Below are 25,896 nucleotides of genomic sequence, written 5' to 3'. Positions count from 1 at the left end.
TAATAATTCATCCCCGTCGACTACTGTGCTGCTCTTCGGCCAGACTTTCTCCCCCCTTGGTGAGTTTCTCTTCCTTCAGGGGTGAAGCACAGTCTTGGCAAGTCTCTTCTACGAAGTGTTCACCTATCTCATACGCGAGAGAGGCCACTCATAGAGACTCCTCTTCGGAGGATTGCTCCTTATAGGTCAGCTTGCTAATCCAACGGCCCTAAGGGGCGCCATCACCAGTGTCTTCAAGTCTCTTCTACGAAGGGTTCACCTCTCGTTCGCGAGAGAGGCCACTCATAGAGACTCCTCTTCGGAGGATTGTTCCTGTTTAGATCAGCTTTGCTGATCCGGACCTCTCCGCAGAATTGTTCGCCATCTCCTAGACCTGCTGACCTGCCGTCTCCGTTCCTGTCTGCTGACGCGCTGTGGGCACCATCGCATCCTGTTGTTAACAGGCATCGATCCCTTCGGGCAAAAAAGGGCGTATGGGCAAATACTGCACATACTTCTCTTAAGCGCCAGGTCTCCCCTGCGCGCTAACGTTCACCTGCGCATCAGCACACATCGTTGGAGTTTCCTGAGATAGCGCACAGGCGCTCACCAGTGCTTCAGCCTGCGAGTGTCTCCAAGTCTCTTCTACGAAGGGCACCTCTCACGTTCGTGGGAGGATCAAGCAGAACTTCCAGTGTTGATCGTCCTGCCAGCTGACCTACCGATCTACCAGCTCAACCTTGCACTGCAACGAAGGACTTCGGCTCTGGACTCTAAGCAGACCTGCCCACGGTCCTCATCTGGGGATGCCCGCCCTTTTTTTAAGGACACATCCCAGTTCCTGACTGTCCTGTCAGCTGACCATTCAACCTAGCGCGTGAAGCGCACGCGCTCACCGACGATCTTCTTACGCACGCAAGCGCCAACGATCTTCTTACACAAGCAAGCGCCGACGATCGTCCGCGCGCGGGCACCGATGGTTTCCCGCGCGCGCTCGCCGATCTTTTAACACGCGCAAGCACCGACGATCTTCATACGCGTGCAAGCGCCGACGATCTTCTTACGCGCGCAAGCGCGGACGATCTTCTAGCGCTGACGATCTTTCGCGCGAAAGCGTTGACTATCTTCCTACACGCGTAAGCGCCAACGATCGTCCGCGCGCGCTCGCCGATCTTCTAACGCGTGCAAGCGCCGACGATCTTCTTACGCGCGCAAGCGCCGACGATCTTCTAGCGCTGACGATCTTCTTACGCGCGCAAGTGCCGACGATCTTCTTACGCTCGTAAGCGCCAACGATCTTTTAGCGCCGGCGATCTTCTTACGAGCGCAAGCGCTGATGATCTTTTCCGTGCGCGGGTACCGATGGTCTCCCGCGCGCTCGCGCGCACCGGTAGTCTTCCGCACGCGCGCCGATGGTCTTCCGTGCGCTCGAGCGCACCGATAGTCTTCCGCGCGCGCGCCGATGGTAACAAACTCGTACGCGCGCGCGCCAAAATTCTGGTCCGCACGGGCTCTTCATTCTGATCCTGTACGTCAATCTGATTCCTGCGCACTCGATGAAGTCTCGCCCTCGCGCGAGCATTTCAACAGTCTCCCGCACGCGAGTCCAGGGTATTCACGTGCGCGCGCATCAGCGCCTCGACAGTCTCGCGCACGCATCAGCGCCTCGACAGTCTCGCGCGCGACCCCCGGGTATTCCCCAGCGCGCTTCCTAGCGCAATCACCAATACCCTCCCACGCGCGAGGCTGCTGGGTGGAGAAGAGCCTGCCTCCGTTGTTGTTGGAGTCCTGCATCCCTCCCGGGAGGGAGTCAAAGGACTCCAAGACAATACCGGGAGTCCACTAGCACCAAAATCTACAGGCTCAGACATTCTTTCGTTATGGGAACGAACTTGTTTTGAGCCTAAGGACGTGAAGCAGGCGGCTGAGAGGTGTAGGAAGTCACCAAGACTCCCTCCTATATAGGGCATTGACATTCAAGCCCTATAAACCTCCAGCACCTCAGCAGCCACGTCCCACCAAAACAACGGCAGCTAAGACAGTGGGGTCTAAGCCCTTTCCGGTCAAGGACAAGAAAAAGGACGAGAAAGGCAAGAAGTACCCCAGGGGAGAAAAGAATCCTCGAAGGAGCAGCCGAGGCCGCAAACGCTAGGATTGGCAGTTCCCCTGCATGTCCGCCAGTGGTGGGATACCCACAAGGTTGCGCAGACAGGTTGCAGCAACTCAGGGCCATTTCCTGGACGATTTCTTTAATCAGTCAGGGATATCGTGTCCTGTTCACAACATCTCTACCTACCCTGAGGACGAATCCGGTGTCATTTAGCACCCTTGCCATGGGATCAGCTAGGGGGTGAACTCTGTGGGCAGAGGTCCAGATTAAAGCAAACTCCGGTCAGCATGGAGACCGCAGACACAGTCAGTCTTGCAGTAAACCGCAAGACTTCTTGTGTATACTGGACCTGAAGGACGCGTACTTCCAGATCCCAGTCCATCCGCCTTCAAGGAAGTACTTAGGATTCAGCATAGACAACAAGGAGTACCAGTTCAAGGTGCCGTGTTTCGGTGTCTCCACAGCACCACGGGGTTTCACCAGAGTGTTCACCCTAATATCATCGTGGGCACTCAGGATCGGCTTCCGTCTCCTCCATTATCTGGATGACTGCCTGATCCTAGCAGACTGAGTCATTCCCTCTTTGACACCGAGACAAACTTCTAGGACTTGGCCAGGATCTGGAGATCATGGCAAGTCTCGAGAAGTCCGCTCTGCTGCCCAATCAAAGACTGGTTCACCTAGGCATGATTATAGACACCAATCTCCATAAGGCCTTTCCATCAGACGACAGGATGGCAAGGCTGAGAAGAGTCGCAAGCCCTTTCCTCAGACGAGAAGAGCTTCCAACCCAATTGTGGTTACGTCTCCTCGGTCACCTTTCACCCTTGGCTCGTCTAGTTCTCAACGGTCACCTCAGGATGAGGTCTCCTCAGGGGCGACTCAGGTCCTAGTGGAATCAAGGTTGCGATTCCCTGGACATCATGATCCCTATGGATCCTGTGGAACGGACGAACCGCCAGTGGTGGGTGACAGGCGAGAACCTACGAAGAAGAATGGATTATTATTATTATTATTACTATCCAAGCTACAACCCTAGTTGGAAAAGCAAGATGCTATAAGCCCAGGGGCTCCAACAGGGAAAAATAGCCCAGTGAGGAAAGGAAATAAAGAAATAAATAAATGAAGAGAACAAATTAACAATAAATTATTCTAAAATAAGTAACAACGTCAAAACAGACATGTCATATATCAACTATTAACAACATCAAAAACAAATATGTCATAAATAAACTATAAAAAGACTCATGTCCGCCTGGTCAACAAAAAAGCATTTGCTCCAACTTTGAATTTTTGAAGTTCTACTGATTCAACCACCCGATTAGGAAGATCATTCCACAACTTGGTAACAGCTGGAATAAAACTTCTAGAGTACTGCGTATTATTGAGCCTCGTGATGGAGAAGGCCTGGCTATTAGAATTAACTGCCTGCCTAGTATTACGAACAGGATAGAATTGTCCAGGGAGATCTGAATGTAAAGGATGGTCAGAGTTATGAAAAATCTTATGCAACATGCATAATGAACTAATTGAACGACGGTGCCAGAGATTAATATCTAGATCAGGAATAAGAAATTTAATAGACCGTAAGTTTCTGTCCAACAAATTAAGATGAGAATCAGCAGCTGAAGACCAGACAGGAGAACAATACTCAAAACAAGGTAGAATGAAAGAATTAAAACACTTCTTCAGAATAGATTGATCACCGAAAATCTTGAAAGACTTTCTCAATAAGCCTATTTTTTGTGCAATTGAAGAAGACACAGACCTTATATGTTTCTCAAAAGTAAATTTACTGTCGAGAATCACACCTAAAATTTTGAAAGAGTCATACATATTTAAAGAAACATTATCAATACTGAGATCCGGATGTTGAGGAGCCACGGTCCTTGACCTACTTACAATCATACTTTGAGTTTTGTTAGGATTCAACTTCATACCCCATAATTTGCACCATGCTCTAATTCTAGCTAAATCTCTATTAAGGGATTCACCAACCCTAGATCTACATTCAGAGGATGGAATTGATGCAAAGAGAGTAGCATCATCTGCATATGCAACAAGCTTGTTTTCTAGGCCAAACCACATGTCATGTGTATATAGTATGAAAAGTAATGGGTCAAGAACACTACCCTGTGGAACACCGGATATCACATTCCTATAATCACTATGGTGCCCATCAACAACAACTCTTTGAGATCTATTACTTAAAAAATCAATAATAATGCTAAGAAACGACCCATCCACTCCCAACTGTTTCAGTTTGAAAACAAGGGCCTCATGATTAACACGGTCAAAGGCAGCACTAAAATCAAGGCCAATCATACGAACTTCCTGACCACAATCAAGGGATTTCTGTACAGCATTAGAGATTGTGAGAAGGGCATCACATGCTCCAAGGCCTTTACGAAAACCAAATTGCAAACTAGGGAGTAGATGATTACCTTCAGCAAACCTATTAAGACGTTTTGCCAGAAGACGTTCAAAAACTTTAGATAATATAGGAGTTATGGAAATTGGGCGGTAATCAGTGGGATTTGAGCTACCACAAACACATTTACATAGAGGAGTAACATTACCAATTCTCCAACTAGTGCTAAAAGCTCCTCTTCTTGCTAACTTGCGCAAAATAACAGATAACTTTGGAGCTAAGAAATCTGCTGTCTTTATAAAAAAACAAAGGAAAAATACCATTTGGGTCTACACCTCCATAAGCATCAAGGTCCACCAACAGAGCTTTAATCTCACGAGATCGAAAAGCTAAACTAGTTAGTTTAGCCTCGGGAAAACAGGAATGAGGAAGTTCAAGTTTTCCATTACTCTGTTTACTGTCTAAAACATCAGCCAAAAGGGTTGCCTTTTCCTTTGGACAGTGAGTGACTGAGCCATCTGGTTTAAGTAAAGGAGGAACTGTTGCATCTACACCAAAGAGTGCAGATTTAAGGGTAGACCACCATTTATGTTCCTGAGTTGTACCAGAAAGTGTTTCTTTTATGGTTAAATTGTACTCCTTTTCTGTTGAGGCATAAAGTCTCTGAGCAAAAGCTCGAAGCTGAGTATAGTTGTTCCTGGTCAAATCTGATCTGTTACCCTTCCAAAGATGATAGGCCTCCTGTTTCTCCAAATAAGCACGTCTACAATCATCATTGAACCACGGTTTGTCCTTCACTCGGTACCTTAGCACACGAGAAGGGATACGCCTATCAATTATGTTGACTAGATTCTCATTCAAAGGGACAACAGGATCTACACTATTATATAATTGTGACCAATTCAAGCACAAAAGATCATGTAAAATCCCATTCCAGTCTGCTTGTGATTTCATATAAATTTTACAAGAATATGATATATCAGGGACAGGCTGCTCAGTCTTCACTAATAATGAAATCAAGGCATGATCAGATGTCCCGACTGGAGAACCAACCTTACTAGTTATAACGCCAGGGGAGTCAGTGTATACGAGGTCCAAGCAATTACCAGACCTGTGAGTAGCTTCATTTATGATTTGCTCACAACCTGATTCAGAGGCAAAGTCTAAAGCTCTCAAGCCATGGTGATCGGTAGGAGAGATAGAACTTAACCATTCCCCATGGTGAGCATTAAAATCACCTACAAAGACAAAAGAAGCCTTTTTATCATCTTCTTGTATCTTAGCCATAATGGTAAGAAGACAATCGAAGATAGAATCATCTATGTCTGGATTCCGGTAGATCGAACACAAATAAAAGTTGTTATGCCTGCCACAAACTTTTATTACCTGAATCTCATGACATCCACATTGATAGCAGGACTTATGAGAAGCAGGGTACTCGGTCCTAATATACACCGCCATTCCCCTGGCCCTAGGGATGGCATCACGTTTCAACATTATTGGCTTCTTAAAACCAGTTATAAGGAGCTCAGATGAGTGCCTCATATTAGAAACCAAAGTTTCTAAGCACAAAAGAATATCATACTGTCTGGATCCAACTGTAAGGTCTTGGATATTTGCATGAAGACCACGAATATTGCAATACAGAAGACGACATTGACGAAATCTAGGACGTACTGGTCCCGGATTTCGCTCAATGTCTCCAGACAGCATAAGAATTAATAGAAATAAAAAAGAGACATCATACTTAAAAACTAGTTTTAAATATTAAACTTAGCCGGTGAATATATAATAGCTGACGTCTCGGACGGCTCGACAGAAACACAAAAACTCGCGAGCGATCGCCATGAAGGTTGCGGGTGTGCCCACCAGCGCCGACTATCGGCCAGATACCGCATATACATGTAAACAGCCTCAGTTCTTCTCTGTCGGTCTTGTCGACAAGTTGATTCCGCTCGCTGTTGACCTGGAGTTTTCGTCATTCTTGGTGAAGTACTTCTTTTTGGTTTTGAGCTTTCGCAGTGACAGGTGTTTTTCTCTTCAATTAAAACTCTTGAACCCTTTTTTGGATAGCGTTTATTGTTGATGACTTTGGATTGTTTTTGGATTTTCTTTGACTTTTCAAAATGGCTGACCCTTCTCCTATCCCTGGACCTAAATTTCGTAAATGTAATGCTAGGGATTGTAACAAACGTCTTCCCAAGGCCTCTCTCGACCCACATAACCGTGTGTTCTAATTGCCGGGGTAAAACCTGCCAATTAGGAGATCGGTGTGATGAGTGCATGGTACTTTTGGAATTCGACTGGCTAGAGTTTGATAAATATTCTCGTAAGCTTGAGAGAGATAGGGTGAGGAGAAGCTCCTCTAGGTCGTTGGATTTTTCCTCCTCCCATGCCCCTGAACCTAATCCTTCCCCTGTAGTAGTTGTTCCTGAACCCTCTACTAGCACTCATGAACCATCCATGCGGGATATGTTGCTTGCCATTCAAGCTTTGGGCGAGAGAGTTGAGTCGTTAGCATCGGACCGTAATCAACTCATGGCGGATGTGAATGTGTTAAAGTGTCAGAGTGCCACATTAGAAAATCGTGGGGATAAAGTGATTAGTGCGCAAAGTGTTTTTAGTGTTGCGACCGAGGGTTCGTCTGTTTGTGCTTGTCGTTCACCTAGTCCGAGACCTCTTTCAGGCTCCCCTGCACCAGGGAGAAGTAATGTCGTAGGACTTAAGGGGACGAGAGGCTTTAACCAACGAACAGACTTTCCCTCTGCGGTATCGGGCGTGTCTCGTCAAGATCGCCCCTACCATAAGACGAGCGAGGCTGTTTTCTCCTCGTCATCCGAAGGCTTCTCGCAAAAGAAACCTTGGAGCAAAGTTTCTAGACCCTTAAAGCGGAAGTCAGTCCCTTCAGGACAGGTCCAGCGTCCTGGCTGTAGCCATTGGGACAGCTTTGATCCTTTGCAGTCGTCGGAAGACTGTTCTCCGATTAAGCGTAAGCGTAACACGGGCTCCGAGAGTCTCAGTAAGAGCAATGTTTTGCCGTCACAGACGTTACCATCGTCTCGGCCCGTACCGACTCCCGTTGATCCTAAATGGGTTGTCCTGCAGGATATGCAGAATAAGCTTGCCTCCCTTATGGAGGAGTATACCGTTGAGCAGGTTCACGATGATCCTCGCCGTTACGCTGATCGAGACTCTGGCCGTCAGCCGCCCAAACGAGCCTTTACTCGTCCTTTTGACGTTACGAAGCGTGATGTCGGTAGTTTGTCACGACAGTCACGTGACTTGGAGCCTCACTCGATGCAGTCCCGTGTTGACTTTCAGCCGCTGCCGCAGTCTCGTGTTGACGTTCAGCCGCTGTCGCAGTCTCGTGTTGACGTTCAGGACGTTCGCCAACCAGCTCAGTTGCCTTGTTTTGACGTTGAGCGTCAAGCACCGCAGTCAAGGGTTGTTTTGACTGCTCAGTCTAGGCAGTCAAGGCAGTCTTGACTTGACGTTGAGCGTCCATCAGCTCCTGTTATTGTTGCTGGTCAGTCCTTTCAGCAGCGACATGACGTAGCCTCGACTACTACTGCTGCTCCTTTGCGTGTGGACTTTGCTTGTCAAGCATTGCCACCGCGGCAGGTCTCTCCCTTTCTTGAGACTCATCAATTGTCGGACGAGGTTCCTTCAGATGAGGATGTTGCTGATCCTCCGCCTACTGATATTCCTTTGGATCTTTTATTAGACGTAGAAGAGCCTAAGGCTGCTCAACCTTCAATGGACTTTAAGAAAATCATGATGATTTTTAAGGATCTTTTCCCAGACCATTTTGTTACTTCCGCTCCTCGTTCGCCTCCGTCAGAGTTTGCGCTAGGCTTAGCTGCTGCGAAGCCTTCTTTTACTAAGCTAGTGCTCTCGCGCTCTTCTAAGAGGGCTTTACGCTTGCTGGGCGACTGGTTGGTTACCAGGAGGAGTTTGGGGAAGACGGCTTTTGCCTTCCCTCCTTTTAAACTAGCTTCTAGAGCGAGCGTCTGGCATGACACGGGAGAAGTTCTCGGCTTGGGAGTCCCGGCCTCTGCCCATGGTGACTTCTCAAGCCTCGTAGACTCTCCCCGTCGCCTGGCCATGAGACGCTCTAAAGTTTGTTGGTCCGCCTCGGACCTTGACCATCTCCTTAAAAGGGTTTTCAGGGCCTTCGAAGTTTTTAACTTTTTAGATTGGTCTCTAGGAGCATTAAGCAGGAAGATCTCGTCTGCCGACCAGGATGTTTCCGTACTTATTATGTCTTGTATGGACAAAGCCATCCGCGATGGCTCCAATGAGCTCGCCGCCACCTTTACGTCTGGAGTCCTGAAGAAGAGGGAAACTCTCTGCTCATTCCTTTCAGCAGGAGTTACTCCCTGTCAGAGGTCGGAGCTTCTCTTTGCCCCCTTATCAGCTGCCTTGTTTCCTCAACAGCTGATCAAGGACATTGCGGCTTCGCTTGTGCAGAAGGATACACACGACCTGATGGCTACTTCTGCTCCCAAGGGAGCTCCTTCGTCGTCTTATGTCGTGAGGCCCAAGGTCGATACCCCAGCGACTAGATTTATCCCGCCCTTTCGTGGCAGAGCCCCCAGCAGGGGAGGCGCTCGTGCCGACGGAAAGAGAGGCAAGAGGAGAGGATCCAAGTCCTTCCGTGGCAGAGTCTGACTGCCCACGTCCTCAGACAGCGGTAGGGGCCAGACTGAACAGCTTCTGGCAGGCCTGGGAGAAGAGGGGTGCAGACCAAGAGTCTGTGTTGTTGCTCAAGGAGGGGTACAAAATACCTTTTGTACGCAGACCTCCTCTAGTAACAGTTCCTCTAGACCTCTCTCCCAGGTATCGAGAGGAGTCAAGAAGACAAGCTCTACAACAGCAGGTGTCTCTGTTACTAGAGAAGGGAGCGGTGGTGAAAGTCTCGGACCTTCAATCACCGGGATTTTACAACCGTCTCTTCCTAGTCCCAAAACATACGGGAGGTTGGAGGCCAGTGCTGGACGTCAGTGCGCTCAACGTTTTTGTTATAAAAACAAAATTTACGATGGAGACCACGAAGTCCGTCCTAGCAGCGGTCAGAGAGGGAGACTGGATGGTCTCTCTCGACCTGCAGGATGCGTACTTCCACATTCCTATTCACCCAGATTCTCAACCGTATCTGAGGTTTGTTTACAGGAATGTGGTGTACCAGTTTCGAGCACTGTGCTTCGGCCTCAGTCCTGCTCCTCTCGTGTTTACGAGGCTCATGAGGAATGTGGCAAAATTCCTTCATTTATCGGGAATTCGAGCCTCCCTGTACTTGGACGACTGGCTTCTCAGAGCATCGTCCCGTCATCGCTGTCTGCAGGACCTTCACTGGACGTTGGGTCTGGCAAAGGAGTTGGGACTGTTGGTGAACTTAGAAAAGTCTCAACTGAACCCATCCCAGATGATTCTCTATTTGGGGATGGAGATTCGCAGTCTAGTTTTTCGGGCTTTTCCGTCTGCCACCCGGATAGAGCAAGCCCTGCTCAAAGTCCGCCTTATGCTGAAAAAAGACCGTTGCTCAGTAAGAAGTTGGATGAGCCTCTTAGGGACTCTGTCATCCCTGGAGCAATTTGTCTCACTAGGGAGACTTCACCTTCGCCCTCTCCAGTTCCATCTAGACTCACACTGGAACAAGAGCAAGACTTTGGAAGCTGTGTCAATCCCGGTCTCCGAGCCAGTAAAAGCATGCCTGAACTGGTGGGATAGCAACATAAGTCTGCGAGAGGGTCTGTCCCTGGCAGTCAAGAACCCAAACCACGTGTTGTTCTCAGACGCGTCGGATTTGGGTTGGGGAGCGACTCTGGACGGTCGGGAATGTTCGGGTCTTTGGACGTCGGATCAGAAGAGCATGCATATCAACGGCAAGGAGTTGTTAGCGGTTCACTTGGCCTTGATGAGTTTCGAGAGCATTCTTCGATACAAAGTGGTAGAAGTCAATTCGGACAACACCACAGCATTGGCGTACATCTCCAAGCAAGGAGGCACTCACTCCCACAAACTGTTCGTCATCGCAAGGGACCTCCTCATCTGGTCAAAAAATCGAGGCATCTCCCTGTTGACAAGATTCATCCAGGGGGACTTGAACGTCTTGGCAGACTGTCTCAGTCGGAGAGGTCAGGTGATCCCCACAGATTGGACCCTCCACAAGGACGTGTGCAAGAGTCTTTGGGTGACTTGGGGTCAACCCTCCATAGACCTCTTTGCCACCTCGTTGACCAAAAGGCTCCCGACCTATTGCTCTCCAGTCCCAGATCCAGAGGCGACCCACATAGATGCGTTTCTACTGGACTGGTCTCACCTGGACGCGTACGCATTACCACCGTTCAAGATCATCAACAAGGTACTGCAGAAGTTCGCCTCTCACGAAGGGACAAGGTTGACGTTGGTTGCTCCCCTCTGGCCCGCGAGAGAGTGGTTCACAGAGGTACTTCAATGGCTGGTAGATGTCCCAAGGAGTCTTCCTTTAAGGATGGATCTCTTACGGCAGCCCCACGTAAGGGATCTTCATCAAAGCCTCCCCGCGCTTCGTCTGACTGCCTTCAGACTATCGAAAGACTCTCAAGAGCTCGAGGTTTTTCGAAGGAGGCAGCCAGAGCGATTGCGAGAGCTAGGAGAGCTTCTACCATCAAGGTATACCAGTCGAAGTGGGAAGTCTTTAGAGACTGGTGCAAGTCATCATCCATTTCCTCTTCCAGTACCTCTGTAGCCCAAATTGCAGACTTTCTCCTACATCTGAGAAATGTTCAATCCCTCTCAGCGCCCACTATTAAGGGCTACAGGAGCATGTTGGCTTCTGTGTTCAGACATAGAGGCTTAGATCTGTCCAATAATAAAGATCTCCAAGATCTCCTTAAGTCCTTCGAGACCTCTAAGAAGCGTCGTATGGCAACTCCTGGATGGAACTTAGACGTGGTCCTAAGGTTCCTAATGTCCGACAGGTTTGAGCCATTACATTCAGCCTCCCTGAAGGATCTCACCCTCAAGACGCTTTTCTTAGTGTGCTTGGCTTCGGCTAAAAGGGTCAGTGAGATCCATGCCTTCAGTAGGAACATCGGCTTTTCTACAGATAAAGCCACATGTTCACTTCAGCTTGGTTTCTTGGCCAAAAATGAACTGCCTTCTCGTCCTTGGCCTAAGTCGTTTGATATACCTTGCCTGTCAGAGATCGTAGGCAACGAGCTTGAAAGAGTACTGTGTCCAGTCAGAGCTCTTAAGTTTTATTTAGCTCGTACAAAATCCTTACGAGGTGGATCTGAGGCCTTGTGGTGCTCAGTTAAGAAGCCATCATTGCCTATGTCTAAAAATGCTTTATCGTATTTTATTAGATTTTTAATCCGAGAGGCTCATTCTCATTTGAGTGAAAAAAATCGTTGCTTGCTTAAGGTCAAGACGCACGAAGTAAGAGCTATAGCAACTTCCGTGGCCTTTAAGCAAAACAGATCTCTACGAAGTATTATGGACGCGACCTTTTGGAGGAGCAAGTCGGTGTTCGCTTCATTTAATTAAAACATGTCCAGACTCTTTATGAGGACTGCTACACACTGGGTCCATTCGTTGCAGCGAGTGCAGTAGTGGGTGAGGGTTCTACCACTACATTCCCTTAATTCCAATATCCTTTTAATCTTCTCTTGAAATGTTTTTAATCTTGTTTTGGGTTGTACGGAAGGCTAAGAAGCCTTTCGCATCCTTTTTGATTTGGCGGGTGGTCAAATGTCATTTCTTGAGAGCGCCCAGATTAAGGGTTTTGATGAGGTCCTGTTGTATGGGTTGTCGCCCTGGATACTACAGCTCCTGGGAGTCTTTCAGCATCCTGAGAGGATGGCTGGGCTTCGTGAGGAAAGCGGACTAACAAGGCAGAGTAATCGTCAGAGTCAGCTTCCTTACCAGGTACCTATATTTATTTGGGTTTTGTTATGATATAACTGTCAAAAACTCTAAGCATATACGCCTATATTGTATTAATACTGGTCTCTACCCACCACCATGGGTGTGAATCAGCTATTATATATTCACCGGCTAAGTTTAATATTTAAAAATGATATTTTGATTATAAAATAAATTTTTGAATATACTTACCCGGTGAATATATAAATTATAGGCCCTCCCTTCCTCCCCGATAGAGACCCAGCGGAATGAGAAGAACTGAGGCTGTTTACATGTATATGCGGTATCTGGCCGATAGTCGGCGCTGGTGGGCACACCCGCAACCTTCATGGCGATCGCTCGCGAGTTTTTGTGTTTCTGTCGAGCCGTCCGAGACGTCAGCTATTATATATTCACCGGGTAAGTATATTCAAAAATTTATTTTATAATCAAAATACCATATTAACAAGAATTATAACAAAAACAATACGTACAGAATTATAAACAAAGTGATTGATGATACCCATAGACTATAGTAAAAAGTCGGAAAAACTGGTCAACATGGAGGAGCCGAAACACCATGCAAGGCTAAATACCCTCCAGGATGCTGTTTTCAGACACCTCAAAGGAAGGGGGGGGGGGGGGGCACGTTCTGTACCACAGGACCTCAGGCCTGTGGTCAGAATCGGAAAAATGCTTCCATATAAAGAGATGAAGGCCCTCTTCCTGGCCCTTCAACAGTTCCAACAAGGACCTAGCGGATCACTCTGTGGTGTGATGAGCTACAACCACAGTAGTGGCTTACATCAACAAGCAAGGAGGTACCTTTTCAAAGCAGCCTTCCCATCTCAGTAGAGATACTGAGATAGACCGAAGTCCACTCGATTCCTCTATCGGCTCGCTTAATTCCAGACAAAGGGAATGTGCTTGCTGACAGTCTGAGCAGAGCGTCTCAGATAATGAGTACCGAGTGGTCCTTGGATCATCCAGTAGCCAACAAAGTTCTGACTTTGTGGGGTTACCCGACTGTGGATCGGTTCGCTACAGCGCTGAACGTCAAGCTCCCGTTGTATTGCCCCCCAGTCCCAGATCCCAGGGCACTCTGGCAAGGTGCCTTCCAACAACGGTGGGACAGCACCGACGTGTACGCTTTTCCCCCGTTCTGTCTGATGAGGAGGGTGCTCAACAAGACCAGAATATCGGTCAATCTTTTGATGACCCTTTATAGCCATGCTATAGCATCACGCGGAATGGTTTCGCGACCTTCCGCAACTCCTAACGGAACTTCCGGGAGAACTCCCTCTGCGACACAAACTACTCAAACAACCACATGCCAACATCTTTCACAAAGCCGTAGCTTCGCTTCGACTTCACGCCTGAAGACTATCCAGCATCTCCTCACTAAGAGAGGATTGTCGCAACAAGTTGCGAACGGGATGTCTGGACACCTGCGTAGGTCATCCACAGGGGTCTACCAGGCAAAGTGGCGAGCTTTCTGTGGTTGGAGTCGTGAAGGGGTATCTCTCCACTCGATACCACTATTCCAGCAATAGCGGAGTTCTTTGTATATTTGCGGGAAGAATGCGCCTTTCAGTCTCGGCAATGAAAGGGTATCGCTCAGCCTTAAGTCTAGCCTTCAGGCTCAAAGGAGTGGACATTTCTTCCTCGCTGGAACTTTCCCTACTCAGACGAAGATATGATCTTACTTGCCCTCAGTCGGAAGTGAGACCTCCTCCATGGAACATGGTTCGAGTTCTCAGGCCTCTTAAGAGACCTCCTCCATGGAACATGGTTCGAGTTCTCAGGCCTCTTAAGAGACCTCCCTACGAACCATTTTGCCAGGCTTCAGATTGCCACCTAACTTGGAAGGCGGTGTTCCTACTAGCTTTGGCCTCAGCCAAGCAAGTCAGTGAACTTCATGGTCTCTCGTATGACATCGCCCATGCAAGGGTATGAGGGGAGGTAACATTCACATTCGTCTCGGGAGTTAGTGGCTAAGACACAGAATCCGGGAGTGCCGGATCCTCGATTCGACTCTTTCCGGATTTCGAGTCTTCGTTCTGTAACAGATGACCCAGACCATCCCCTACTGTGTCCAGTAAGGAGTCTGAGGTTATATCTCAAAGAACGGCTGCATTCGTCCCTAAGTGCAAGCTTTGTTTGTGAGCACTGGGAGAACAAAGAGGAGGGTCACCAAGAATACCATCTCGGCATGGATTCGTAGGGTGATCCATCTGTCCCTGAATCCTGACCCTCCTCCGTCATGTCGCCTTAGAGCGCATGATGTCAGGGGCATAGCTACGTCCCTGGCCTTTAAGAAGAACTTCTCAGTGACGCAGGTTCTACAAGCAGGGGTGTGGAAGCGTCAGACGACCTTCACAGCCCACTACCTGCAAGACGTAACCCACAGGAGGCTCGATGCGTTCTCTATCGGGCCTGTGGTGGCTGCACAACAGCTGGTTTAAACCTCAGGCTCCTTAATGGACAAGTAGCAGAGGGTTGAGGCCATTGTTACCCGGTTTTAGTCTGCATGAAAGAAAAGGTATGTCTGGCCCATATTCTTTTCTTCATCCTCCCCTCTCTTGGGGAAAGTAGCATCCTGGGTTCTCTGCATAGCTGACCTCGAACCACTGCAGGAAAACCATGTTTCCTTGTGTTCCTAGTATTAAGTGAATACTGTCACGTCCCCATACCCTGACGAGGTGGTATTGGGAGAGTCCTAGCCTAAAGTTTCCATCTAAGAACTTCAGGTCAACTTCCTAGGACGAGTCACACATAATCCTTGACACACAGCTTATGTAGGCCACAGCCCTTGCATAGCAAGGTGCGAGCAAGGTGCAGGGACTCTTTATTGTTGAGTGCTGACACACTCAGATACTGAGTCCCCGGGCAAAGCCAAAAGCCAGTACTGGCTGGGACTTGCCACCCTTCCTAAGGGGTGAGTCACCCATATTAAATAGCGTGGTTTGTAATTCAGTTACGGAACAAATGACGAATTCGGAGATAATTTGTATTTTTCCTAACTATACAAACCTTAGCTATTTAATCAAACTTGCCCCGCCAGCCCTATCCCCTGTGAAGTCCTACCTCTAAGAAAAGGGAGCTCAGCACACAGGTGTGAGTTAGCGGGGGTTAGTAAACCCTCGTTAAAATTCTAATGGCTCGTCATTTCAGCTACGCGGAAAGTAATTACATACCCATATTAAATAGCTAAGGTTTGTATAGTTAGGAAAAATACAAATTATCTCCGAATTTGTCATATTTGGACAGTTTCCTAAAATTACATGTGATGTTGACTGAAGTTAACACATTTACGCAAACTATGATTAACTGTTCGATGTTGAAATGCATTCTCTGCAGTTAAGGGTTTGTTTATCTAGACTCTTTATTAAGCATTGTGGACAAACAAATTTAATCAATTTGAAGAAGTTAGAATTGTGGCAAGTTGGCACTTGGTATTACCTTTGGTTTGAAAGATGTTGCAGTACAGTAATGACTGATCTTTTTTAACTCAATATCATATTCATTATACCTTAAAGTCTACCACTTGTGGCTCTTGGAAATATTGAATAAAATAGTCAGAGACAAGATTGGTTGCTTTTTATTTGATTTGGTCAATAGTAGCAGCAGCATTTTGGCTACTTTATTGGCATCTTCATTTTGCTTTAAGCCAACTGAGCCTTATAATATACCCGTGCTGTTCAATCTCTGAAATTTTGACTTGAAATTGCAGGTTTCCCCCAATTGCATGGTAGTGTTGAGTCACTGCACAGGCCTTAGTGCTAGGTCTCATGACCCAAATTAAAAGATTTAATAGATCTGATTGACTGGTGATCCATCACATTTCAACATATTAACAGTGGCTTCATATTAATTGTGATGTACTAAATATTTGTTATGAGATATTTCATTTTTCCTGTTTCTTTTCCTTTACTGGACTATTTTCCATGTTTGAGCCCTTGGGCTTATAGCATCCTGCTTTTCTAACTAGGGTGGTAGCTTAGCAAGTATAAATACTGTAATAATAATAATAATAGTTGTTAGGGTTCAAGTTTTAAAGGACTCATTCGCTGAGGCTTACTTTTTTCTTGTGCCGGAAATTTTCTTGATTGGTTTGATAGTTAATATGCACACTTTTGCTGTGGAAATTAGCACCTCTCCTTACCTTTTGGATCTTATTAATTTTGTCACTTCAGTTCTTGGAAAATTACCTGTAACTGAGAACATTTAATAACAGCATCATGAAGGAATGTCAAATAAACTAAGTGAGACAATTAACATTTTATTGTGTCCTCAAGATACAAATGAACTCTCGTGAGGAGTGAAGGCGTCGCATGGAAGAAACCGTTACGCAGGGAGGTTAGAAGAACACGTCACCTGAAAGTTTAGCTACGAAGCCATGCCGTGGTCGGTACATTTGAGTGCTCTGGCTGGTACATTATTTTATAAACAACCACATAGACAGCAGTTGCAGCAGTAACATCTTCAAGCCACATATGTTAGGAGTTGCAGCTGTGAAAACATCAACACTATGAATTACCTGGGAACTGCAGTGGTGTTGATATCAACAACCATAGAAACCTTGATTTGTTTCTTTTAACACAGAATCTGCGAGTCACATATAAAAGAAAACTTAAATAAAAGCCTTGCAGTTGAGATGTCAGCAACCACTGCACACACTTGAATGGCAATAACCATTTTATCAGTATCCATGAACTTGAGAATCTTTCATTAAATTCATAATCATTTCTACAATAAAATTCTTACTATCGCCACTGACCAACAAACAACTCGGTATCCTATTGAATTTTCAAACAAAATAGTCAGAAGTTCATGGAACTGATAGCTTTATATATACTGTATATATATTGTCTATACATGTTATGTATGTGATAACGAAGTTCAAGTGTGAAGTGCAGCGAATAATGAGGTATTACCATGTGCTTGGAAGACAAAGAGTTTTAATATTACGATACTTTGCACATGTAAAACAAAAACATTTATAAAAGAAAACAATTATCACTTATGTAATTGTTTGTAAGCCATACATATGAGAGAGAACTGGAAGTTCTGCACACATCTGTAGGCTTAATCACTGTTTAAATGGGTTCCAAACTCAAGAACAGAAACAGAACACTCAAATGCCGAGGCAACATTGACAAACAAGAGAAGCTGGGACAAGAAAAGCCATGCCGGATATGGAACAACAGGACATACATCTCCATTAAGAATACTGGATACAAAAAGAAACTGTTCATAAAAAAATGCATAGTTAAAGGGCAAAAGTCAATGAAACCTATTTTCATTTTCTTCTTCAGCTGAATGGAGACGAGTTTCTTGTACGTACTGTACTATGTTCCTTGTATCCAACTCGGCAAAAAGAGTTAAAGGAGATAATATACCATAGAGCACCGCCTGGGGTTTGAAACTACTTGTGTCAAGGCAAATTTGATGGCAGAGTTGACATTTTTTAAATTTTAATGGGTATCTCTAAATGCATTGCAATTATGTTCTAAAGACAAAATTACATTAGTGATATGTATACTGACTATGTATATATGTCTCTATATGTTCATGTATTCATGATGCTTCACATTTGAGAAATGATAAATATTTTTTATTACCCAAAACATAGTGCTCAATTGGTTTCTGCCATTTTCTGAAATCTCCATTTAAACTTACATATGACGTGACCAAATTATGAATGATATCATAATCTTATTAAACAGATGCAGTTTCAGAGGGCTAACAATGCACATTCACTTATAAAGTACATTTCTTTTGTTCAAGAAAGAAAAAACTTATAAACTACATATCTTTTCAAGGGTTAAACAGTTTATCCTACTGGCTTTTATCTCTCTTAAATGTACAGTCTCTACTATGTTAATTAAAAGATACAATGCTGTCAAGTAAATAAAAAATAAAGGCCTAGAATGAAGACTGAGAAAGGTAATGCACCAATAAGCTTATGGAAATCATTTTTATTTACTCTAAGCAATTCAAAATGCAAATCTCGTCACGAAATCAATAGTGATCCGACTGCATTCTGCATGATAGCACATTGTTAGCCAAGTTCAACCTTTCATTGATTTGCAGTAGTCTGAAAAAGATCTTTGCTGATATGTAATTCCAACTTTTTCTCTCTTTCCAGAAAAGAAAACAGAGCAAATGATACTGGGCTGCGTGACTACGCCTCTACGATACTATGATGTCTATCATTCAAGAAGTCATAAAGGTAAGAGTTAATTTCTTGCACACAATATTCAGTCATTGTAGACAATAACATATAAAACATGGACTAATTCTTAACCACATACATGCTTCTGACATTTCCACTGAATGTTTACCACCGCAAGGGATATTGCAGTTACCGTAGACAGGAAATGAATGAACTAGGTTTTTAAAATGAGATACCCTGGTACAAGGGAGGTATATAATTTCATAATTACACTAGTTTATAGCTGTTAAAAGGTTCTTTTCATTGAAATAGCTATGATAGGTACTTCATTCATCCTTCTTAAGCACAGCCAGTGTTTTTGCCATTTGATTTTTATGGTAGTAAGTACAGTAGTATTCTCCTCCATACCGAAGTCATATGACACAATGCCAAAATTTTGCACAATGAGATGTAATGAAAATGTAGCTGCTATATTGGTATCACTGTTGTTTTAACATAGGAGTTGTTTATAGATTCATAAAGATTATAAAATTTGTCTGCAGACAAACATACCTATCTTAATATATGTATCAGTATTCCATCCACTAAATTTGCTTATTGTAAGACATCTTGTTGCTCAAACAGGCATTTAAAATTGTGAGATTTATGTGGAAAAGGAATAAAAACCATAAAACAGAAAACCAATTGTCCCATAATTCTTAGGTACGAAAGCAAATACTGTACAGTACGTACATATTGTCAAAAAGCAATTATTCAACATTCTAGAAACATTGTTAGCCATCTGAACCTAGCCTCTGATTACTTTACAGTATACCGACAAGCGTCACCTCAGGCAGCGCTGGTCAGATAACAGCATGACGTTCAGGTCACTGTTCTCCTGTTACAGGTCAAAGGGTCAGGTGCAGACATTAATCATGTTCTCGCTGATACATTACAGTTCCACCTTCCTCCATTATACAGTTGCTTTGATTTTAATGGTTGGAAGTTAGAAAGTATTTTCATTTTTAAAGTATCTTTTTTTATCGTCTGAATCGGTATTAAATATCACCAGTATATCAATTGTAACTACATAAAATACTTTTAATTGACATTTTTTTTTACCTATATCAAAAATATATTAAATGGATATCTAGACTCTGTTTGCACCCGACCGCATTTGACCCGAAATGACAGGTCATCAGCTTCCCCTCACTAATGACCCCAGGGCGAAAGGTCTCCCCTCGATTTTCGTGAAATCAGTGCTTATTTTTTCTTTGCTTTTTACAGAAGTTTCGAGTTTTCCGGTGCATTACCCATAGGTGAAGTCACTGTGAATTTTTATGAGAATTATTTCTCTGTTAAAACTGATATATGAAATATTTCAAAGTAAATTTTGCATAGAAATATAGTACAGATAACAGGTCATCGTATTAAAGTGTAACTTTATAGCAGTACAGCCATTTCTTACAATACGCTTCCTAGTATTTCATGGATCATACCTTTTTAAGAAAGAATTAATTTTATATACCGTGTGATAGACAATTAGTTAAATATCCCTAAGACTCTAAAGTCATAAAGTAAATAAAAAATTATGTATGTTATATTTGAGTGAATTCATGACTGTTTTAAAGACTTAAAAAAATCTAATAGAGATACCTGATATAGGGATTCTTATTTTGAGTGATGTAACGCTCGATTGAATCACTGTAATTTTAATAGATAACAGTATTGGTAACACCGAAATTAGAAAAAAGTTTGAGATGCCTTCTACTGATGGTAGCAGCAGGACGCGACCTTGGCTGGTGCGGGGTGCTGGTTGGTCCACAGTCAGGGAGACCTCTCGCCCTATTTCAACTTGGCCCTTAACTGATAAATTACCTAATATCGCCCATTATGAAGAGTGAATTACAATGCTGGGATCCTCTCATTATACAAGGTAGCATTTTATTTCCCTAAACAAATAAATTCTGAAGTTTGGTACCATGTAATAATTGCATGGAAGATACTCTAAACATTCCTTGGTTTCTACATCTTCCTAACTTCCTATACAGGATTATAACTGATTGCCAACTTCAGAAATTGAAACCCGACCATAAGACAAAGTTCCTCGCTAAAAAGTGGAGACGATCACGTTCTATATAAAGCTTTTACTTTTATTTCTTTATAGCAAAATTTTCTCCACTACTAATCAATGTACGTATGTAACTACTTTGGGGTCTTTTTCATATTATGCGGCTGATAGAGAATAAATCCACATAAAAAAAGTGAGAAAAAGAAACCCACTGGGAAACTTCTTTTACAAGAACAACTAAAACATCAGGAGGAAAAGGGGAAACTTACAGCGCACACAAGCCCATAGTTGATCTACAACTGAGAACCTTAGCAATTGTTTATTTATCTACACCTGCAAAAGACTATATCACCTGACAGCCAAAACTAAATATCTGTGGCTGCATTTTTATTTGCAGAATAAATACCTCATAAACGAAACAGCAGGTGAATGGTAATCTCTCTCTGATAGGCAAATAATCATAGCAAACACGTGTGATATTCCAGTCGGAACATCACACACTATATTACTTGGAAGCGGATACAAACTGGGTAGTTGATAAAATGTGCTTAGCATCCTAAATAATATATCATCAATCGATAATTGAAGCTTCATCTACTGTACTGAAAGCTCTGAGAAGCACTGGCTGAGTATTTAGTTTGAAATGAGGGTCTTGATAATATACGACTTACATCAGCCATATGGGCTTCTTGAACAACTGGAACTAAATTTCTCCTTGACTTTTCCTAATTGATTAACCCCCTTTTGTTAATGCGAGAATAGAATTTTAAATGTAAGATAACTGCTTCCATAGAACTGGAAGGTTTTCAGGTCATAATGTCTTGCTACCTTTTAAGATGTGAATGAAATCTTACAGCACTTCAGTACCAACTCTTTCCCTTTGTACTCCGCAGAAAATCAGAAAATGCTGCTTGAACACTACGCCAAGATGGAAGTTCTCAAGTAATTTAACACATCACATTAAACAGATGATCTCCTGCAGTCTTGTGGCACTATAGGGAGTATGTCTCTTATATATATATCAGATCACCAGGATCATTGTAGCTTTTCTTAGAAATTACAGCATTCAAGCTCAATTATTTGCCCTTTTCACAAAAGGATAAGCAATCCCATTAACACTGAGAAAAAAATAATTATGAATAATTATGACTCTAAACACAATTACATTTATCTGCAATTCACAACAGATAGATAAAAAAGCATATACTGTATCATATTACTATGGAAGAATAATGGCATTCAGCTGACTGAATTTACACTTCAGATTTGTCTTGACTACTTACTACAGATACATCAACTATATTCAACAGTTATTGTAGATTAGATAAACATATCTGTTGTCTTAGGATGATGAAATAAAGATACAGTAACAGGAAAAAAAATCTGCTGTTTTCCACATAACACGAGTAACCAATGCAGTGAAAGAAATAAGGGGCGAAGTCCATTACTCTTCCCACACATGCAGTTCTCCAGCAACCGGGCTATCGACCAGTAGAAACTCTTGACAACAAGTACAAGTCATAAGATCAGAAAAAACAATACCGTACAGTACTTTACATGTACAATGAGTGACTAAGAGTAATTAAATATCCATATGGAATAACACCAGCTTGATTCTTAAATAGTCTCTCGCTGAAATTATGGACTCCAGTTTACATCTACAACAGTACATGTACAGCACATCATAATTCATTATTTACATATCTTTTAAAAATCACTGAACATGATTTGAATCTAGTAAACTTTTTTTCTCAACTGTTATAAATATGATACCAAATTTTGGCTATAAGAGAAAATGATGTCACTTCATGCAAAAAAAAAAAAAGGTAAGAAAATATGACCAAGGCAACTCATCATCTTTAGGGCCCTTTCAGACTATTAGTAAGGAGCTAGTTATCCATTGCAAGATCTAAAAACTTTTAAATACAATTTACCAAAACTCAAATTCAATGAGATAGATATACATCAAACGACTCTTATTTAACATTTTGACCACAAGTCTAAACTTTGAATATAACTAAAGTGGTTCTATATGACATCAAAATATCTCCTGGATATTGCAGTTACATTTATGCACTAGAATTTAATAAAGCTAATATCCATGTTGGAAAATTCATTAGAAAAAGATAGAATCTCTAATGTTGAAGGCCCAAATCCAATGTCTAACACCTATGCATCCAATTTATGGTGGCGTATAAGTGAGAAATAGACCCTCAGCAATAAAATGTGCTTATTTTACATTCATCAACATCATCACTGTAAAACAATCCCGAGGGATCCATAATGAAAAAGTACTAAAAGAACCCAGTAAATAATGAACTGCCACATATAAGCTGTAACAACACCCTACTGCAGCATAAATTACTAGTATATCTCATCACAGCTGAGGTCTCATGACCCTAATACTGTAGTATATATTATCATTATATATATAGACATCTCAAAAAATACCATTCATAACTTATAGAATTAACAAAAATAACCAACAACGATAAAAAGAACAATAACGCGTGTGGTACGTGAGACAAAACCAAGTTGTTTTAGCCTGAAATGAATCTACCAATGCTGCCTGTAAATAGGCATTTAAGTGTCCACCAATGGCCATTTGGCTTAAAGGTTTCTATTGAATGTATAACTAGTATTTGTAAAAGAGGGGGGAAAATATGGTATAAAAATTAAAGAAATTGATCTGTCTTATTAATCTACAAAATTAAAAAAAAAAGTTCTCAACAAATGGCATTGCAGTAGTTTGCTAATCAACAATCTTAGTAACATATGAACAACTATTTATACTTCTTTCAACTCATAGAATTTAAATCAGAAATAAAATGCCATGACTACAGTGTCTAAAAATCACTATGTGAAGTACAAATCTATTAGTTGAGAAATATTGACTATTAAGATGTTTTCTCTTAGATATATTGAACCATCTGTATTTGTAGAAATGCAATGGCTTATATCTAGTTGCCAATTGCCATCAAGTTTATTTACAGACAAAATGGAAAAAAACTTGGCATTTCACTTATCAGTAAATCACCCACATCCATCACTGATTCATTGATCTAGTACTTTCAAAGAGGATGATTTTTTTTTTTTTTTTAATTCAGTAATGCATTCATCATTCAAATTACTCATATGAAAATGAAGTTCTACAATCAGTCTTTAAAGAATGAGAATTTTATTTCTTTTATACATGCCCACAGGGAACTTGCAGGTATTCCTAAATCATTAACTTCTTTGAACATCCCTCTTTTAAAGAAGAACACACACGAGTCTTGGATTGGGACTTGTCCATCACAGATGAGAACGAATTTTGACTTTTCTAAAGGGTGACTTGAAAAACAATATTTTCAATGCATTTTGTTTCACAAATTGCACAGGTTCTTGATTAATCATGCACTACAGTAAACATATTAGTCCTTTGCTGACCTCAATCCCAAAGTATGCTCAAGATCTCTATTGTACTTCATCAAAAAGAGCCCTAGTCTCTTGAGATTCCAAATGCCTCATCAGAAACAAAATACTTGAAACACTTGTTCTTACTAACATAGGAGAGTTGTTTCCTGACAGACTGCACCTTCTGGTTTATATATAAATTTATATATATACTGCATATATATATACTTGAGAAATCACACAGTATGTACACACAATAAGGAGGAAATATATTAAACAGAGATACTATTTGGCAGGTCTCAACAAAATAAAAAAAATCCAATCCTCATTTCCTCATAACATATGCTCATCCTTCCACAGCTAGTACTAAAATGAAAACTAATTGAGTAAATCATGTAAAAAATGAGAAGAGAAAAAAACATTTCCCATGACACTTGACAGTCTTCTTCTTCTCACTCCCTCCTAATCACAATAATGATCAATAGGACATGTAGTATGAAATTAGACATAAGGAAAACACTGTTTCCACATTAACGACTTCAATTTTCTTCCACGCGCCAGCACTAAAGTAGGAGACGCAACTATCACGAATGGAGCTTTAAGGTGTAGCACATGTGTGCCAACACCAAGGAAATTAACATGGTGAGAGAGGGTAGTCCTAGGGATCCAGCCCCTCCACACAACTTAATTTCTGTTTCCTGGAAAAGAAAGTTTGAAAAATATCAATGCAAATACTGTAGAGTTGTTCTACTTTCCATAAATTTCACTTCCATTCTATATACAGTATTGTAACTCAGTTAAGAAAAGTCAACAATAATGGCATGAATATTACTAATACAGAAATGTGCTTTCTTCCAATCAAGTCAATTTAAAGTTTTGTTCTCATCTTCATGCTTCACTAGCAAACAAGTATTCACAAAATTATCAATGTCACTGGGGCACTTTTTAAAACTTATGAAAACAATATCCAATGAGGAATTGTGTTTTCCAATCTTAATGTATAAGCATATACTGTATCCCCAACTTTGTTTAGCTGATCTACATGAAAAGGTAAATCCATAACTTTTGATCACAATGTGCATACTTAAAAATTAGAATTAGTCATATGAGCAACACTGAAATATTATTAAATGTGAGCGAATAGTTTCGTATTGCTATAGTACATTGTAACGACAAGTAGTTTGCATATTATTGTATTGCTGTACATTGCATCAATTAAAATGTTGGAACTTACTTACATACCGTAGTTATATCTTCAGGGAATACAAATATGTTTAAAATCTATAGGATTAGTGTAAAAAAGGGTAACTAAGCAAAAAAATTTTCTATTTCAGGAAACCCCTTTTTCTTTGATGCAAGAGCTGAGAGCCCCAAAGAGTAAACAGCATGGAAACATAACTCTCTTCTTGAGGTCAAAGGAGGCTGACATAAGGTATAGTAATTTTGAAGAACTCCTTTAGAGAGGATATCTACAAGTATTTCAGAGCTAAGATCACTCTCCATTAGCCAATCAACACCTAGACAAGACAAGTACTGTACTGTCTTTTTAAGGTAGGTGTTTGAGCATACTTGAGTAAGCACTTATGATTTTAAACTTGCATTGATTTATTGTTTAATAATAGGTAATAGCACTCTTAAAGGAACCTGAAAGTAAAATGGACCGGAAAAGGAGAGTACTGGTGACACTGCACTTATTCATAACCCCCTTACGGAATGAAGTTCCTGCTAACCATAACAAGAGATGTGGAATTGATCAGCAAGTTTTAACCCTAAATTCCAAAAAATTCAAAGAGCATTGATTAGGTAATCTTTTACCATGCTATTGTGCCGATTAACTTTCCATAAATTTTTTAGTGTATAGTTTGTGTAATGCCCAAGTTTTTTTTTTTTTTTTTTTTTTACAACAGAACTTGAAAAATATTGTT

At 42.3% G+C, this 25,896-nt stretch overlaps 1 protein-coding gene and 1 long non-coding RNA gene across 5 annotated transcripts in view; one reads left to right on the top strand and one right to left on the bottom strand.

Annotated features, from left to right (window-relative positions):
* Positions 1-25,896, top strand: part of LOC137620513 (uncharacterized) — a 55,770-nt gene that overhangs the window by 18,092 nt on the left and 11,782 nt on the right. The window contains exons 2-3 of one of the 2 annotated variants that reach the window (XR_011040071.1): positions 18,499-18,582; positions 25,306-25,403. This is a non-coding gene — a long non-coding RNA (uncharacterized lncRNA). Of the gene's footprint in view, positions 1-18,498; positions 18,583-25,305; positions 25,523-25,896 lie in introns of both variants that reach the window. The other variant, XR_011040070.1, reaches the window with a different exon arrangement.
* LOC137620511 (voltage-dependent calcium channel subunit alpha-2/delta-3-like) overlaps positions 16,617-25,896 on the bottom strand; it is a 263,284-nt gene continuing 254,004 nt past the window's right edge. For all 3 annotated transcript variants that reach the window (XM_068350700.1, XM_068350701.1, XM_068350702.1), the window contains one exon: positions 16,617-24,669. In XM_068350700.1, the coding sequence (XP_068206801.1) occupies positions 24,556-24,669 (114 nt within the window). In that variant the 3' untranslated portion in view covers positions 16,617-24,555. The remainder of the gene's footprint in view (positions 24,670-25,896) is intronic.

This window comes from Palaemon carinicauda, chromosome 27 (assembly GCF_036898095.1).
Source record: "Palaemon carinicauda isolate YSFRI2023 chromosome 27, ASM3689809v2, whole genome shotgun sequence".
Classification (NCBI taxonomy): Eukaryota; Metazoa; Arthropoda; class Malacostraca; order Decapoda; family Palaemonidae; genus Palaemon; species Palaemon carinicauda.
Note: the sequence above shows the minus strand (reverse complement) of the source record. Positions and strands in the feature narration are given on the sequence as shown.